This window comes from Anser brachyrhynchus (genome assembly GCF_964034855.1).
Source record: "Anser brachyrhynchus genome assembly, chromosome: 23".
Lineage (NCBI taxonomy): Eukaryota > Metazoa > Chordata > Aves > Anseriformes > Anatidae > Anser > Anser brachyrhynchus.
This window is the reverse complement of record NC_137716.1, coordinates 3,865,042-3,877,836: the sequence shown is the minus strand read 5'-3', so window position 1 is coordinate 3,877,836 and position 12,795 is coordinate 3,865,042. Positions and strand designations below refer to the sequence as shown.

General features: G+C 66.8%; 2 protein-coding genes and 1 long non-coding RNA gene across 6 annotated transcripts; 2 read left to right on the top strand and 1 right to left on the bottom strand.

Annotated features, from left to right (window-relative positions):
- Positions 1-1,780: 1,780 nt before the first annotated feature.
- LOC308182032 lies at positions 1,781-2,769 on the top strand. The gene is made up of 2 exons (XR_013941641.1): positions 1,781-1,878; positions 2,156-2,769. It is a non-coding gene; the product is annotated as an uncharacterized lncRNA (long non-coding RNA).
- A 2,647-nt stretch (positions 2,770-5,416) lies between these two features.
- Positions 5,417-7,575, top strand: GDF15 (growth differentiation factor 15). Of its 2 annotated transcripts, none has more exons than XM_080566008.1 (2): positions 5,417-5,842; positions 6,650-7,575. In XM_080566008.1, exons 1-2 carry the CDS (start codon positions 5,530-5,532, stop codon positions 7,441-7,443), a joined length of 1,107 nt encoding a protein of 368 aa, XP_080422134.1. In that variant the 5' UTR covers positions 5,417-5,529; the 3' UTR covers positions 7,444-7,575. The 2 variants fall into 2 exon arrangements, with proteins under 2 accessions (XP_080422134.1, XP_080422135.1); XM_080566009.1 differs by lacking the exon at positions 5,417-5,842 and adding an exon at positions 5,878-6,266.
- Positions 7,576-7,987: 412 nt separating this feature from the next.
- On the bottom strand, positions 7,988-11,878 carry LOC308182027 (uncharacterized protein). 3 transcript variants are annotated; one of them, XM_080566011.1, is made up of 4 exons: positions 11,128-11,878; positions 10,024-10,920; positions 9,247-9,357; positions 8,602-8,793 (listed from the first exon to the last, which is right to left on the bottom strand). In XM_080566011.1, exons 2-4 carry the CDS (start codon positions 10,908-10,910, stop codon positions 8,784-8,786), a joined length of 1,008 nt encoding a protein of 335 aa, XP_080422137.1. In that variant the 5' UTR covers positions 10,911-10,920; positions 11,128-11,878; the 3' UTR covers positions 8,602-8,783. The 3 variants fall into 3 exon arrangements, with proteins under 3 accessions (XP_080422138.1, XP_080422137.1, XP_080422136.1); XM_080566012.1 differs by lacking the exons at positions 8,602-8,793; positions 11,128-11,878 and adding an exon at positions 7,988-8,572 and having other exon boundaries at positions 10,024-11,109; XM_080566010.1 differs by lacking the exon at positions 11,128-11,878 and having other exon boundaries at positions 10,024-11,109.
- Positions 11,879-12,795: the final 917 nt, after the last annotated feature.

The following is a 12,795-nucleotide window of genomic DNA, read 5'->3' as shown; positions in this document are numbered from 1 at the left end:
CTCCTGGCCCAAAAACTCTGCTGCGAGGTCTCAGCCTGCCCCCAGCCCCGTGGTTTGTGGCTGGAGGGGGGATCAGGAAGGAAAAATGGGTGGGTTTTCTTGGACCCCTGCTTTTTCCTGACGTTTTTGATGTCCAAGCTCAGATCGGGAACATTTATTTCCCAGCCCTCTGCTCCTCCTGTGAGGCCGGGCGCCGAATTATTCCTTAATTTATCCCCCTCCCAGTTGCTTTTATCCCCCTCGCAGCTGCCCGGCGCTGACGGGGTGCCGGCGAGGCCAAAGCCCTCCCTGGCCGTGAGCCGCAGCACGTGCAGCTGCGTGAGCTGGCGCTGATGAAATCATCCTGTAACTGGCTTTACAAGGTGATAAGCCTTTCCTGCAAGGTGCTGTTCCCGGGGTGATGTCACGCAGCCCTTTGCTGATGAGGCCGTTTTGAAACCTGAACTCTCCGCAGGGAGAGGTTCGGGCTCGTGCTGGAAGCCGCACGGCTCATCCCGGCGCATCCTTGGCTTGCGCTCCTGGGCTGCAAATCCCGGGGGAATCCCTTTTGGTGGGGTGGATCCTAATAGGTCTGAAACATTTGCTTTCTGTCTCGCAACACCCTCGTCTCGCTGGGAGCCTGCTCCCCCTCTTTTCTTCATCCCCCATGTCCCAACCCTCCGAACTTGCCCTAAATGAAGTGGGATTTTTGGGCAGCGCCCAGCTGGCCGCGCGCCCTCGGCGCGTTTCCCCGGCACACGAATCGAAGCCGGCAGGGCGCCCACCCTCCTCCTCTCCATCGTGCACCCAGGGGCTCCCCGGGGTGCAGGAATGGCTGGAATTTCCTGCCCCACGGGCACGGGACTGAAATTTTGGGGAGCAGCCGCAGGTCCCGCGGCGCAGCTCTCGCTGCCTCTCGCCCCGACGGCTGCACAGGTGGGCGAGGGACGGGCACCGCAACGCCTGGCTCAAGGTTTTTGGGAGGTGTTTGAGGATTTAACTCCCTCCCTCTGCTGCGTGCTTGGGTTTGCTTGGCCAGGTCTCAGCAGAGCAGTTGCAAATTGCAGAGGGCTTTTCGTGCCTGTGGGATTTCCACCTCCCCACCCAACGAGCTGTTCTCCAACAATAACCTGTGACTTGATTTCTGGGGTTTTAGGGTTAGGGCTTTCTCAGACAAAAAATTCCAAGCCCTGCCTAAACCCCCTTCTCCTTTGGTGTCCCCTCTCTGCTCAGGCAGCACAAATACTTCCAAATATTCCCGTGATCCCGCTGCAGAGCTGGGTTCCTGTGCGAAGATGGGGTTGGGGTCCTTCGACGCCTTTGTGCTGGGGGTTCGGCTGCATCCAAAAGGGTGCTGCGCTCCCCAAAATGGTGCTGTGCTCCCCGGGGAGGTTTCATCTCACCCTTCATCCAAACCGTGGGTGAAGCCATCCAGGCTCAGTGCTGCAGGGTTTTGGGGAGCTTTCTGTGCTCTCCTTCATGCAGCGCCTCCTGCGCGCTCCTCCGGGACGTGTCCCGGTGCTGGGGACGGGGCTGGGCGCTTCCCCCATGCACACCCCAAGGTTGGCGGCGTGGGGGCATCGGATGGGACATCGGAGGGGCACAGCACATCCCCGCTTTGATAAGGAGAGGCTCCTGACGTGGAAAATCTTCTCCCCAAAGCCGCTCCTCAGACACCACGCTGGGCTCAGCCGGGGTGAGCTGCCCGGTTCCTCTTCCTGCGGGTGGCGGTCCCAAATGCCACCCACATTTGTGTCCCACGGGAAGCGTCCCTGCAAGCCCAGAGCATCACGGAGCGTGGACTGAAGCCCTCACGCCCCTGTCGTGCGAATCCGTCCGTCGGGGCCGGGAGGGATGCTTGCAGCATGCAGGAAACCTTCTCGTGCTGAGGCCGATGATGTAAGCAGGTGTTTGGGGCAGCAGCCGGGGATTTCCATTTTTGGTGATGGGATTTGAGTAATTTCCTGTATTGCATGGGCAAAGGGGTCTGGGAATCCAAGTTAATCTTTGACCACGAGTGCAGTCATGTCAGAAAAGTCTTTTCCAAGTGGAACAGAAGCCTCGCTTTTGGGCAAATGCCGTGAACAGAACAAAGGGGGGAGAGGCGAGTCCAGCTGCAGCAGCACGAAGCTGCTTGTTGCTCACCTGATCCAGCCTGTTTGTTTTTTCTCTTTAGAAATGGCTAAAGGTCGGGAAGATTTCCATTGTGCTTGTTCGTTGTGACGTGGGGAAGGCACGAGAGCAGCACCGGCCATCCCCGGCCGCCACATCCGAGCTCTCCGTGCCCGTTTCCTCACCTGGCACGAAACGAGCCCAAACCTCCCCGCCGCGCTGCTGCGGGCTCGTGCGCGATGCTCTCGGCCTCGAACACCCCCTGAGAAAGCATCGCCCGCCTCGCTGCAGCGGTTTGCAGGAAGCATCCCCCTCCAGCACCCGAATTTCCCAACCAGAGCGACTCCAGCAGGCTCCGAGCTCGGCTGGGACACCGGGACCCCGAGCCCAGCCCCTGCGAGATTTTCGGCCCCCCAGGGCCTTGCAGCACCTCCAAGATTTTTGGCAGCAGGGGCTCGGTGGCGTGCGGGGCAGCTCGGTGCCTCTGCAGAGATCCCAGCCCCTGCTGCCCGCTCGTCCCTGCCCATCCCATCAGCGCCCCTCGGCTCAGCACCGGGCAGGACGGCGACGGCACCGGGTAAAAGCGAGCGTTGCGCAGGGTCCCGCTCCCGCTCCGAGCCCTTCCCGAGCTGCTTCAGCACTTCGGGGCCGCGGCTGGGCGGCGTCTCGTGGGGAAGTGGCAACCGTTCGCCTTCCTCCTTCGGGCACCGGCTCTCGGTGCTCGCAGCGTGGCTGCTTCCTGCGGCGCTGGTGGGGCCGATGGGCTCACGAGATGGCAGCGAGCATCAGCAGCGTCCCCCGCTGCGCTCGGGGCTGGACCACATCCTGTCCGGAGGTGGGGACAGAAGGCAGGGAGGTTATTTACGTCCTGCTGGGCTCAGCAGCTCACGCTTTGAACTTCTGCTGGGCTTTTCACCGGCCTTTCCTCGCTGGCCTCCACGGGACGCTGTGCCTGCTGCTCCGGTTGTCCAATCTCCCCGTTTCCACCCACGGTAGAGGTGGGAAATGGCTCGGTTGGATAAATCCAACTTCTGGTATAAAATACGGGTTGACCAAAGGAGGGGGAGGGAGGAAAAGATGCTCCCTACGCTCACAGCCGAGGCTTTGTTCCGATAAAGCATCTCGCGGGCTGGTGAGGACACGCTGGGAAGTTTCCTAACGGGTCACTCGGCATCCACAAATGCTGCAATTAAAGATAACTTTTATTGCTCTTGCCGGACTGTAAATCTCCGACTTCACCGCCTGGCGCCTTTTGGGGAAAAAACATCCGGCTTCGGCCAACTTTGAAGCTCCCCGCGCGCTGCCCCCCGTGCGTCACCCACGGAGGGGCCGGTGGCACGCGGCGCGCCCACGGCTCAGAAAATCATTGCAAAAGCAGAACTGCAAAGTTTTAGAGTTCGCCGCGTCTTGCTCAACGGCCGGGCAAGACGTGACGGTATTTTTTTTGGGGGGGGACACCTCGTTCTACACCCGCACAGCTCAAAATCTGGGGGATTGCTCTGGGGGCCAGGCCACAGAGCTGGAGGTGCTCGGGGATGGCACGGTGGCTCGGTGCCTTGAGCAGCCACTGCTCGCCCTGCAGAGCTGCTCCATCGCAGCCTCCTTTGTTCCTGTCCCTGCCCGGTGCCTGCTATGGGGACGGCAGCGGTGACGTGCCACCCTGCGGGGCCCCAGGTCAGCACCCAGGGGTGCTGAGCTCCGCATAGGGCGCAGCGCTCGAGGAAAGGTGGCTCCAGCCGCAACGCCGCTGAGGTTTCCTCGGGAGCCGCCTGTGGGATTTGTTTCTAACTCAGAGGAACCAAAAGTGGGGTCGGCAGAGGCTCCGGGCAGGGAAAGGCAGCGTGGAGGCAGGTTTTGGGGGGGGGGGGGGGTCCCCCGCCTGCCCCCCTTCAGCCCTCCATCCAGAGCAGGGATGGAGCGGGGCGATCCCCTCCACGTGACGCTGCTCGTGCTGATGAGCTGATGGTTTCACGTGGCTCCGGGTGAAACGTTTGTTCTCCTTTTTGCCTCGAGGCAAACCTCGAGAATCTGGGTGAAAAAGGCAGGAAGGATGCTTGAACCCTGCTCCCGAGGAGGAGCTGGAGATAAACAGACCTAAATGCCGGGCTCAGGGTAATCCCCCCGCGTCCCGCCGCGGGAGCAGTTAAGGACCGGGCGCTTGGCTCGGCTGCAGGAAATTCGGCCTCGTGTGCCCCAGGTCCCCAGGCACAGGAGGACAGCGAGGGGCTCGTCCCCCCGGGGCTGGGCTCGCGTCCCCCCTGTGGTTGCGGCTGAAGCATCCCTTTGGAGATGGGGTGGACGGCCCCGTGCTGGCCCCGCTGGCTCAGCCCCGCGTCTCGCCTCCGCTTTGGGGGCGATTGCCAGGTTCTGCCCCTCGCCGATCCCCCGGGGCTCAGCCCATCTCCCTGCTGCCCCGATAAAAAGCTCGCACTGAGCCCCACGGAGCTCCTCGTGCCGCGAGAGCCTCCCCACCGACGCGTCCCTGCGCCCTTCCCGGTGTCTCCGCGACCTCCTCCAAGTGAGGATCCCACGGCTCCAGCTCGCCGCTGGGCTCGCCTGCGCGCGGGCAGCCCCGGCTGGACCCGTGCCACCGCGGCGTGCCCGGCACCCTCCCCGCTGCCTTCAGCAATGATGCAAACGCCGCCCGCGCTTACTTCAGTAGGGACTGGAGCAGGGACAGGGACGTGCAGCAAAGCCGGGCTGCGGTGTCGTCAGCCGGGAACCTCCCGGCTCTGGCTTTTGGAGAAGTTCAAACACCAACCCGCTGCCTCCCGCCCGCACGTCTTGGCACGAGCCGGGCTTCCTGGCTGCCTCCCCCCTGCCTTCCGCTTCCCCCTCTCTGCGGGGCAGCGAGAGTGGCTCGAAGAAAGGGGCCCCGACGGGCACCTTTAGCAGTGAGCGCGGCCAATTTGCCAGGGGAGGGAGGGAGATGAGGATGCAGAGCCAGACGTGATGCTGGCCGCAGCGCCCACCTGCCCGCACACCTCGGTGCTCCCGTTGTCACCCCCTGCCACCACAGGCACGCCGCGTGCCGCCTGCGAGGCCACCAGACGTTGCCCGCAGCCCCGAGCCCCCCCTGTTACGGCGAGGGGAACCTCTCCAGCTGCCCACCACCAGCAGAGAAAACAGGAGGTGGGAACCAAAGCACAGCAGGAAACATTCCTCGCCTCCCCGCTGCGAGCAGCCCGGCTTTGCGCTGCCCCGGCCGCGTGCTCGCCGCGGCGTCACCCACGGGCAGCCCTGGGACGGGGAGGGAGAGGACGGGGAGGGAGAGGACGGGGGGGGGCGGGCAAAGTCCCGCTCCTATAAAGCCAGGTCTGGTCCTCTTCATTCATTCTCCTCACGGCATCGATAAGAGCCGCACGCGGAGCCTTTGCGCAAGAGGTTTTGCAACTCGTGCTCCCCCCCTTTCGCCGGGACAGCCGCCCCGCCGGCGCGATGCTGCCGGGCGCGCTGCGGGACGTGGGGGCCGCCGCCGCCTGCCTGCTGCTCCTGCTGCTCCTGGCCGGCGTGGAGCCGCGGCCCCGCGGCTGGGACGAGGACAGGCTGCAGGTGGAAACCATCAAAAGGAGCATCCTGGAGCGGCTGGGGATGCCCGCTCCCCCCGCCGTGCGGCGCAGGCTGGACCAGGAGAGCATCAGGAGGGCGCAGCAGCAGTACGAGCAGAAAGTGGCCGAGCTGATGGGGAACCGGAGCCGGGAGGAGGCAGCGGTGGCCGGGACGAGGAGGCTGCACCGCCTGACACCCATCCGTAAGTAGAAGTGGCCCCTCTGCCATCGGGAGCCCCCCCTGTGGGCTCCGGGTCCGCGCCGGGGTGACATGTCCTGCTACGGGGGGACATGTCCTGCCACGGGGTGACATGTCCTGCTACGGGGGGACATGTCCTGCCATGGGGTGACGTGCTGCTACAGGGGGACATGTCCTGCCACGGGGGAACATGTCCTGCCACGGGGGAACATGTCCTGCCACATCCCTGAGCCGCGTCCCGCACGCTACCCCAGCATGCGCTAGGACATGACCGGGCATGAATCCGCTGCTGTCACCTTCCTCCTCCTCCTCCTCCTTCTCCTCCTCCTTCTCCTCCTCCTCCTCTTCCTCCTCCCAGCCGCTTCCCCTGCTTGGGCCAGGGGAGGAGTCGCCGTTTCCAGCTCTTTGGGTGCAAAACGCAAAGACCGGTGAATTCCAGATACGAGCGGGCTCTGCGGTGCCGCCGTCCCTCGCCCCCCGCTGCTCCCTGCGGCCGGGGTTTTAGCCACACCTGGGGGAATTGGGGGAAATATTCGGCTGCTGCTCAGGCTGGGGGGGACAGCGGGGGCTGGCCCCGCGGTGTCCTCGTGCTCCTGCCCCGTGCCTGGGGGTCCCCGCGTGTCCGGCACCCCCGGGGTGGAGGCTGGGGATGGACCCAGCGGGGTCGGCATCCCGCGGGCTTCGGGCGATTCCCCGGAGGTGGCCCCGGGGCAGCTGCGTGGTTTGGCTGCCGGACAAGGAGCTGACCACAAGGCTTGACTCAGGGCTGGATTTCCAACTCTTACATCAGCTGTCCTTCCTGTCCCCGCAGTGCGGCGCTGGACGGAGCCCCCCCAAGGAGAGCAGGACCCCCACGGGGACCAGGACCCCCACGGGGACCAGGACCCGCGCGGTCCCTACCGCTACCACCTCGTCGTGTCCCGCACGGAGGCTTTCCACCGGCGCCTGCGGGTGGTGCAAGCGGAGCTGAAGCTCTTCAAGCAGTCCCTGGGCTCCCCGGCCTCGGGGCAGCCCCAGGTCAGCATCTACGCGCTGGGGGGACCCGGGGGAGCCCCCCAGCTCCTGCAAACCCAAGAGCTCGACCCCGACACTCCAAGCGTGGACCTGACGGCGCCCGTCCGGCGCTGGGCTGCCGGTCCCGAGGCCAGTCTGCAGCTGGAGCTGGCCTTCACCGCCGACATCTCAGCCTCGCCGGCGGGCTCGGGAGCCGAAACGTTGGTGCTGGAGGTGGAAACCCTCGAGGCCGCGGGGCCGAGGGCCCGCAGAGCCCGCGGGCTGGACGAGGAGTGCAGGAAGAGCGAGGGGAAGTGCTGCCTCAAGTCGCTCAAGGTGTCCTTCCAGGACATCGGCTGGTCGGACTGGGTGATCGCCCCCAACAGCTACTACATGCGGTTCTGCGAGGGCTCCTGCCCGCACAACTACAAGCCGGCCAGCATGCACGCCCAGATCAAAGCCCGCATGCACTCCCTCTCCAAGGCCACCCCGGCGCCCTGCTGCGTGCCCGCCGGCTACGACCCCATGGTGCTGATGCACTACGACGGCGAGGGCAGGCTGGTCTCCACCGTCTTCGAGGACATGCTGGTCACCAGGTGCCACTGCGCCTGACGGCCCCTCGCCTCTGGCATGGACGGGGACCCGTCACCGCCCGGGTGGTGGCAGAGCCCCCCCCCAGCACCAGCGCCCCAAAAAGCAGACCCGCGGGGCGAAACGTGCACGGAACGGCTCAGCCCCGTCTCGAGGACACGATCCCTCCGGTCTCCAGGTGGGATCACCGCCACTCCACAGGCCACCGTAACTTATTCGCCCTCTCCTCCCTTATTTAAAGCATTTTTTATTCGGTAGCTGGGCTCTTCCCACCGGAGCGAGGACGGGCACGGCGGCGGGGCTGTCCCCAGGTGGCCGCAGCCCACCCCGGTGCCCGCGCGCCTGCTCCCCTCTGGTTACAGACTTATTTATACAACTCTTATTTATTGCTAACTTATTGTATCACGCGGCGAGAGATGTTCTGGGGAGTTTTTTGGTTTTTTCCTTTTGTATTTTGTATATTTCTATAAAACAGATTGCTGTAGCATTGGAAACCAATAAAGTGATGGGAACGAGGCTGTTGGTGGTCAGGTCCCCGGGCGCACAGGACCCGAGCCCTGCGGTGGTCCCCGTTGTCCCCCCCCACACCCACGGCCATCCGGGAGCTGGCTTCTCACGGATCTGCCTGTAAATCCTCTGGCTTTCCGGGGTCAAGCCAGCCCCGTCCCTGCCCTGCGAGCCCAGCGGGTGAGTAATCCCTGGGCGATGGTCCCAGGGACCTTTGGTTTGTTTGTGGCCTTGAAACGGGTGCCGGGCGCAGCCTTGACCCCGGGGCCGTCGGGCTGGGACGCGGCCGCTGCCGCTTCCAGGCTCCTGCGGCAAAGGGACCGGCGGACGGGGCCTCGGGGGGCATGGGATGGGGGGACCCCCACCCCGGGGACATGGGCTTTGGGGGCGTGGGCTCGAGGGACGTGGGGTGGGGGTCCTCCACCCTCAGGATGTGGGGTTTGGAGGCCAGAGCTTGAAGGATGTGGGACACGGGGACCACCACGATGGGGGCATGGGGTCTGGGGACCAGGGTTTGAGGGATGAGGGGCATGGGGATGTGTCCTTGAGGGTCCTGGCTTCTTGGCACCTCCGCCACAGGGACACGGGCTTTGGGGACCTTCCTGGGGACCTCATGCAGCTCCGTCAGGTTGAACTTTACAGCCTGCAGCAGATGAGGAGCTACACGTGGTATTTTGGACAATTACAACATTTAATGTGTCACCAAGACCCACACAGGGCTGGGAGGGCACCTGGGTGCACCGTGGTTGTCCCCACGTCCCCGTTCCCCTCCAGACACATCCCAGAGTTTGTAACCTCGCAGCGATGGCCTTGGAGATCTTGCCAGGAGTGTCCCAAAGTGGTGCTTTTCCTCTTTACCCCAAACTGACAGATTTAGCAGGAAAATAGCCGGGTTGATCCCATTACCTGGATGTCCCCAACCACCAGTGTGTCCCCATGTGCACAGCCACCCCGACACCCCGAAAGAGGAGCCGCACGCCGTGGGTGCCCCACGGCACCCAGCCCTTACTGGGAACCAGTGCTTAAAGATCACGGCACCCGATGCTCCCAGCAGGGTACGGGGGGGACCGCGCGTGCCCCCAGCCCAGCCCTGGGGACCCCCGGGGACCCCACTTCTGGTGGAGGCCGCCCGTCACCGTCCCCTCGGTGCAAAGCCTGGGGAGAAGCGGCTGCTTCCGCTTCCCATCCCAGGCAGGAAACGACTGCAGAGCAGTTTTGCTTTAATTGCAAAAAAAAAAACCCAAACCCAACCCTCTGCTTCCCCATCACAGCCACCGGGCAGCCGTGGCGCCCCCCCCGGGGTCCCCGTCCCCTCACTTGTCGGGGACGACATAGACCTCCTCGCCGGGGGTCCCCGTGTTGGCGTAGATGGGCTGCTCCCCGGCGTCGCTCTCCATGAAATAGGTGTCGTCCTCGGGCACCTGGGGGCTGGGGGCCGGGGGGGGTCACCGGGGGGAAATGGCCCCCTCCTGTCCCACCCCGCGTGGCTCTGGGGGCTCAATGGGGGTGAAAGAGCACGGATCCGGCCCCAAAAGTGCCCAGTCCTTGGGTTTGGTTGGGTGGGGTGGGGTGGGGTGGGGTGGGATGGGGATGGGATGGGGATGGGATGGGATGGGGATGGGATGGGGATGGGGATGGGGATGGGGATGGGATGGGATGGGATGGGATGGGATGGGGATGGGATGGGGATGGGATGGGGATGGGGATGGGGATGGGATGGGATGGGATGGGATGGGATGGGATGGGGATGGGATGGGGATGGGATGGGATGGGATGGGATGGGATGGGATGGGATGGGATGGGATGGGATGGGGATGGGATGGGATGGGGATGGGATGGGGATTGGGATGGGATGGGGATGGGATGGGGATAGGATTGGGATGGGATGGGGAATGGGATGGGATGGGATGGGGATGGGATGGGGATAGGATTGGGATGGGATGGGGATGGGATGGGAAGGGATGGGAAGGGATAGGACAGGACATCATTTCGTGGGACTACACAGCACGGAATGGCACAGCACGGCACGGCACAGCACAGCTGGGGGTTGGATGCCACATGCCCCCCACAACCCGACCCGTGCCGGAGGCTCACCTGTACTGCGCCCGCTGCCACTCCGGCGTCCTGCTGTGCGCGGGGGCCATGCCCGGGACCACGCAGGGGCTGATGAAGACGTTCTCGTAGTCGGGCGCCACGCTCGCACCCACGGCAGCGGAGGCAGCGGCGGGGCCGCTCTCAGCGCCGTGGCTGACGTACCGGGGCTGCCCGTGGGCCCCGGCGGACTCCCGCTTGCCCCATCCCGCGGCGGCCGCCTTCCTCCTCCGGTGGCACGCCACGCCGCCGACGGCCACCGCCACCAGCACGGCCACCGCGGCGGCGGCCCCGCCTGCGGCGGCCACTACCCCCGAGCCTCCCCGGCACTCTCGCTCGTGGAAACCGGAGACGTTGAAGGTGCCGTCGGGCGCGCCGCAGAGGCACGTGCGGTTGTCGGCGCAGGCGCCCAGCACGCTGCCCACCACGTCGCAGCGGCACGGCACGGCCAGGCGGCTCAGGTTGGGGTGGAAGGCGCTGGCGGGGACGGCGGGCAGGGGGTTGTCCTGCAGCTCCAGGCTCTGCAGGGCGGCCGTGCGGGCGAAGAAGCCGTCGGGCAGCTCCCGCAGCCGGTTGTGCCCCAGGAGGAGCCGCCGCAGCCCCTGCGCCCGCTCCAGGAAGGCGTCGGGGAGCCGCTGCAGCTCGTTGTGCGACAGGTCCAGCTCCTCCAGCGCTGATCCCACGCGGGACGTGGGGCTCACGGCGCCGATGCCGTTGTGGGCCAGGAGCAGCCGGCGCTGCTGCCCGAAGATGCCCCAGTCCAGCTCCCTGCACTGCGCCGTGCGGTTGGAGAAATCCTCCTCCGTGGCCGACACCGAGGAGAAGCAGGAGGCCGAGGCGGCCGCGGGGAGCAGCAGCAGCAGCAGCAGCGCGGCCGTGGGGTGCCCCATGGCCACCCCGCTGCGGGGAGACGGCTGTCAGCCGAACCAACCCCCCCCCCTGCACTCAGCAAGCCTGGCAGCGCCGCTTTCCCCCTCCCAGTGCAAACCAGCGCAGCCCAGTTCAGCCGTGCCACCCGCCCCGCGCCCTCTCCGCTTGGCGCCTCGCACCCATGGGTGCTTTCGCCGTGTCCCCCCCACCCCACCCCGGCCCCAGCGCCCCACTCGCCTGCGGCTGGCTCTGTGCGGAAAGAGGAACAGGCGGTCCCTGCCGGCCCCGTGTCACCGCACCGGGGCGTAGCCGGGCCCGGGGGGGTCACCGGAGCTGCCCCCACCTCGGCACCCCAGGTCCAGCCTCCACGGCTGCATGGGCACCCCACTGCCCCCCGGGACCCGGGGGCTCTGCCCGGCTGGGGGGGCAGGAGGATGCTGGGGGGTGAGCAGGGTGCCAGCCCCACGGGGGGGGACAGGGACAGGGTTGGGGGGGTCCCAGCTTGGGTTTGGGGGTCCCGGGTGGGTCCCCACCGGTGTCACGGCTGCGTGTGCCGGCGTGCCGCAGCGTTGCCGGTGAATTGTGCCCGGCCGGGGTGGCGTGGGGAGGGCCACGGGTGGCTGCGGTGACACCGGTGACACCGAGCACTTGGGGGGGGGGGGGGGCGGGGGTCCGGGCTGGGGTCTCCCACGCCGTGCCCCGTCCGGACACGGGGCTTTGGGGTCGCATCAGGGCAGGGGGAGGTGGCCGCGGTGACCCCCCCCCCCCCCCAGGGGGTCGCAGCGGGGACCCCACCCTCACCCCCGGGGGACGGGGGTGTCCCGTGTCCCACGCGTGGGCCCGGCCCCGCATCGCCCCCCCGGCCCCAGGGCCGCCCCCTCGCGTCCGGGGTGGGTGCGTGGGAGGGGGGGGGCGTCCGCCCCCTGGCCCCGCACGGCCCCGCACGGCCCCGCACGGGCTCGGTGCCCCGGCCACGGCCGCCCCCTGCAGGCGCCGCCGCGCACACGCACACGCGCGCACCGCCACGCACACGCGCGCACACGCACGGCGCCGGGCTCGTGCACGCGCATCCCCCGCCGTGCACGCGCACACGAGCGTGCACACACACCCCCCCCCCCCCCCCAGCCCCGTGCGGTCCCAGCTCACACGCGTGCACACGCCCACGCCCACGCGTGTCCGCGCTCCCGCACACGGCGCCTGCTTCGAGCTCCCCGCCAGCCCCCACCTTTTACCGGGGTCCCCCCCCCCGAAGTTTTTGGGGTCACGAAGCCGCTCCCACAGGCAGCCGCCGCCTCCCCACGCGGTGTCCCCGTGGGGCCGGGCAGGATCAGACCCGCCCCCCCCCCCCCCCCGCGCCCACCACCGTGACCGTGGGGCCGGTCCCCCCCACGCCCCCCACCCGCGCCCGGGGTGCGGAGGGGACACGAGGGGGTGCTGTGACACCGCACCGGGACACGGGGACACGGGGGGGGGGGGGGGATGGCGGCCCCGTGCCCCACGGGGGTCGGAGTGTCCCCCGTGTCCTCCCCATTCCCCTGTGTCCGTGGGTCTGCGCCCCCACTCGTGTCCATGTCCCCCCCCTTGTCTCCATGTCCCCACTCGTGTCCATGTCCCCCCCCCTTGTCTCCATGTTCCCACTCGTGTCCATTTCCCCTTCCACTTGTGTCCCTGTCCCCCCTCGTGTCTGTGTCCCCCCATCTCCGTGTCCCCCCCTTGTGTCCCTGTCCCCCATTGTGTCTGTATCCCCCCTTGTCTGTCCCCCCACTCGTGTCCACGTCCCCCCCGTGTCCGTGTTCCCCCTCGTCTCCATGTCCCCCCACTCGTGTCTGTGTCCCTCCTTGTCTCCATGTCCCCACTCGTGTCCGTTTCCCCCCTTCCACTCGTGTCCGTGTCCCCCCCCCTCAT

Coding starts and splice junctions, on each gene's coding strand:
- GDF15 (XM_080566008.1), top strand. CDS start 5,530: ATGCTGCCGGGCGCGCTGCGGGACGTGGGGGCCGCCGCCGCCTGCCTG. Junction 5,843..6,649: donor GCACCGCCTGACACCCATCC/GTAAGTAGAAGT, acceptor CTGTCCCCGCAG/TGCGGCGCTGGACGGAGCCC.
- LOC308182027 (XM_080566011.1), bottom strand. CDS start 10,910: ATGGGGCACCCCACGGCCGCGCTGCTGCTGCTGCTGCTGCTCCCCGCG. Junction 9,358..10,023: donor TGGCAGCGGGCGCAGTACAG/GTGAGCCTCCGG, acceptor CCCGGCCCCCAG/CCCCCAGGTGCCCGAGGACG.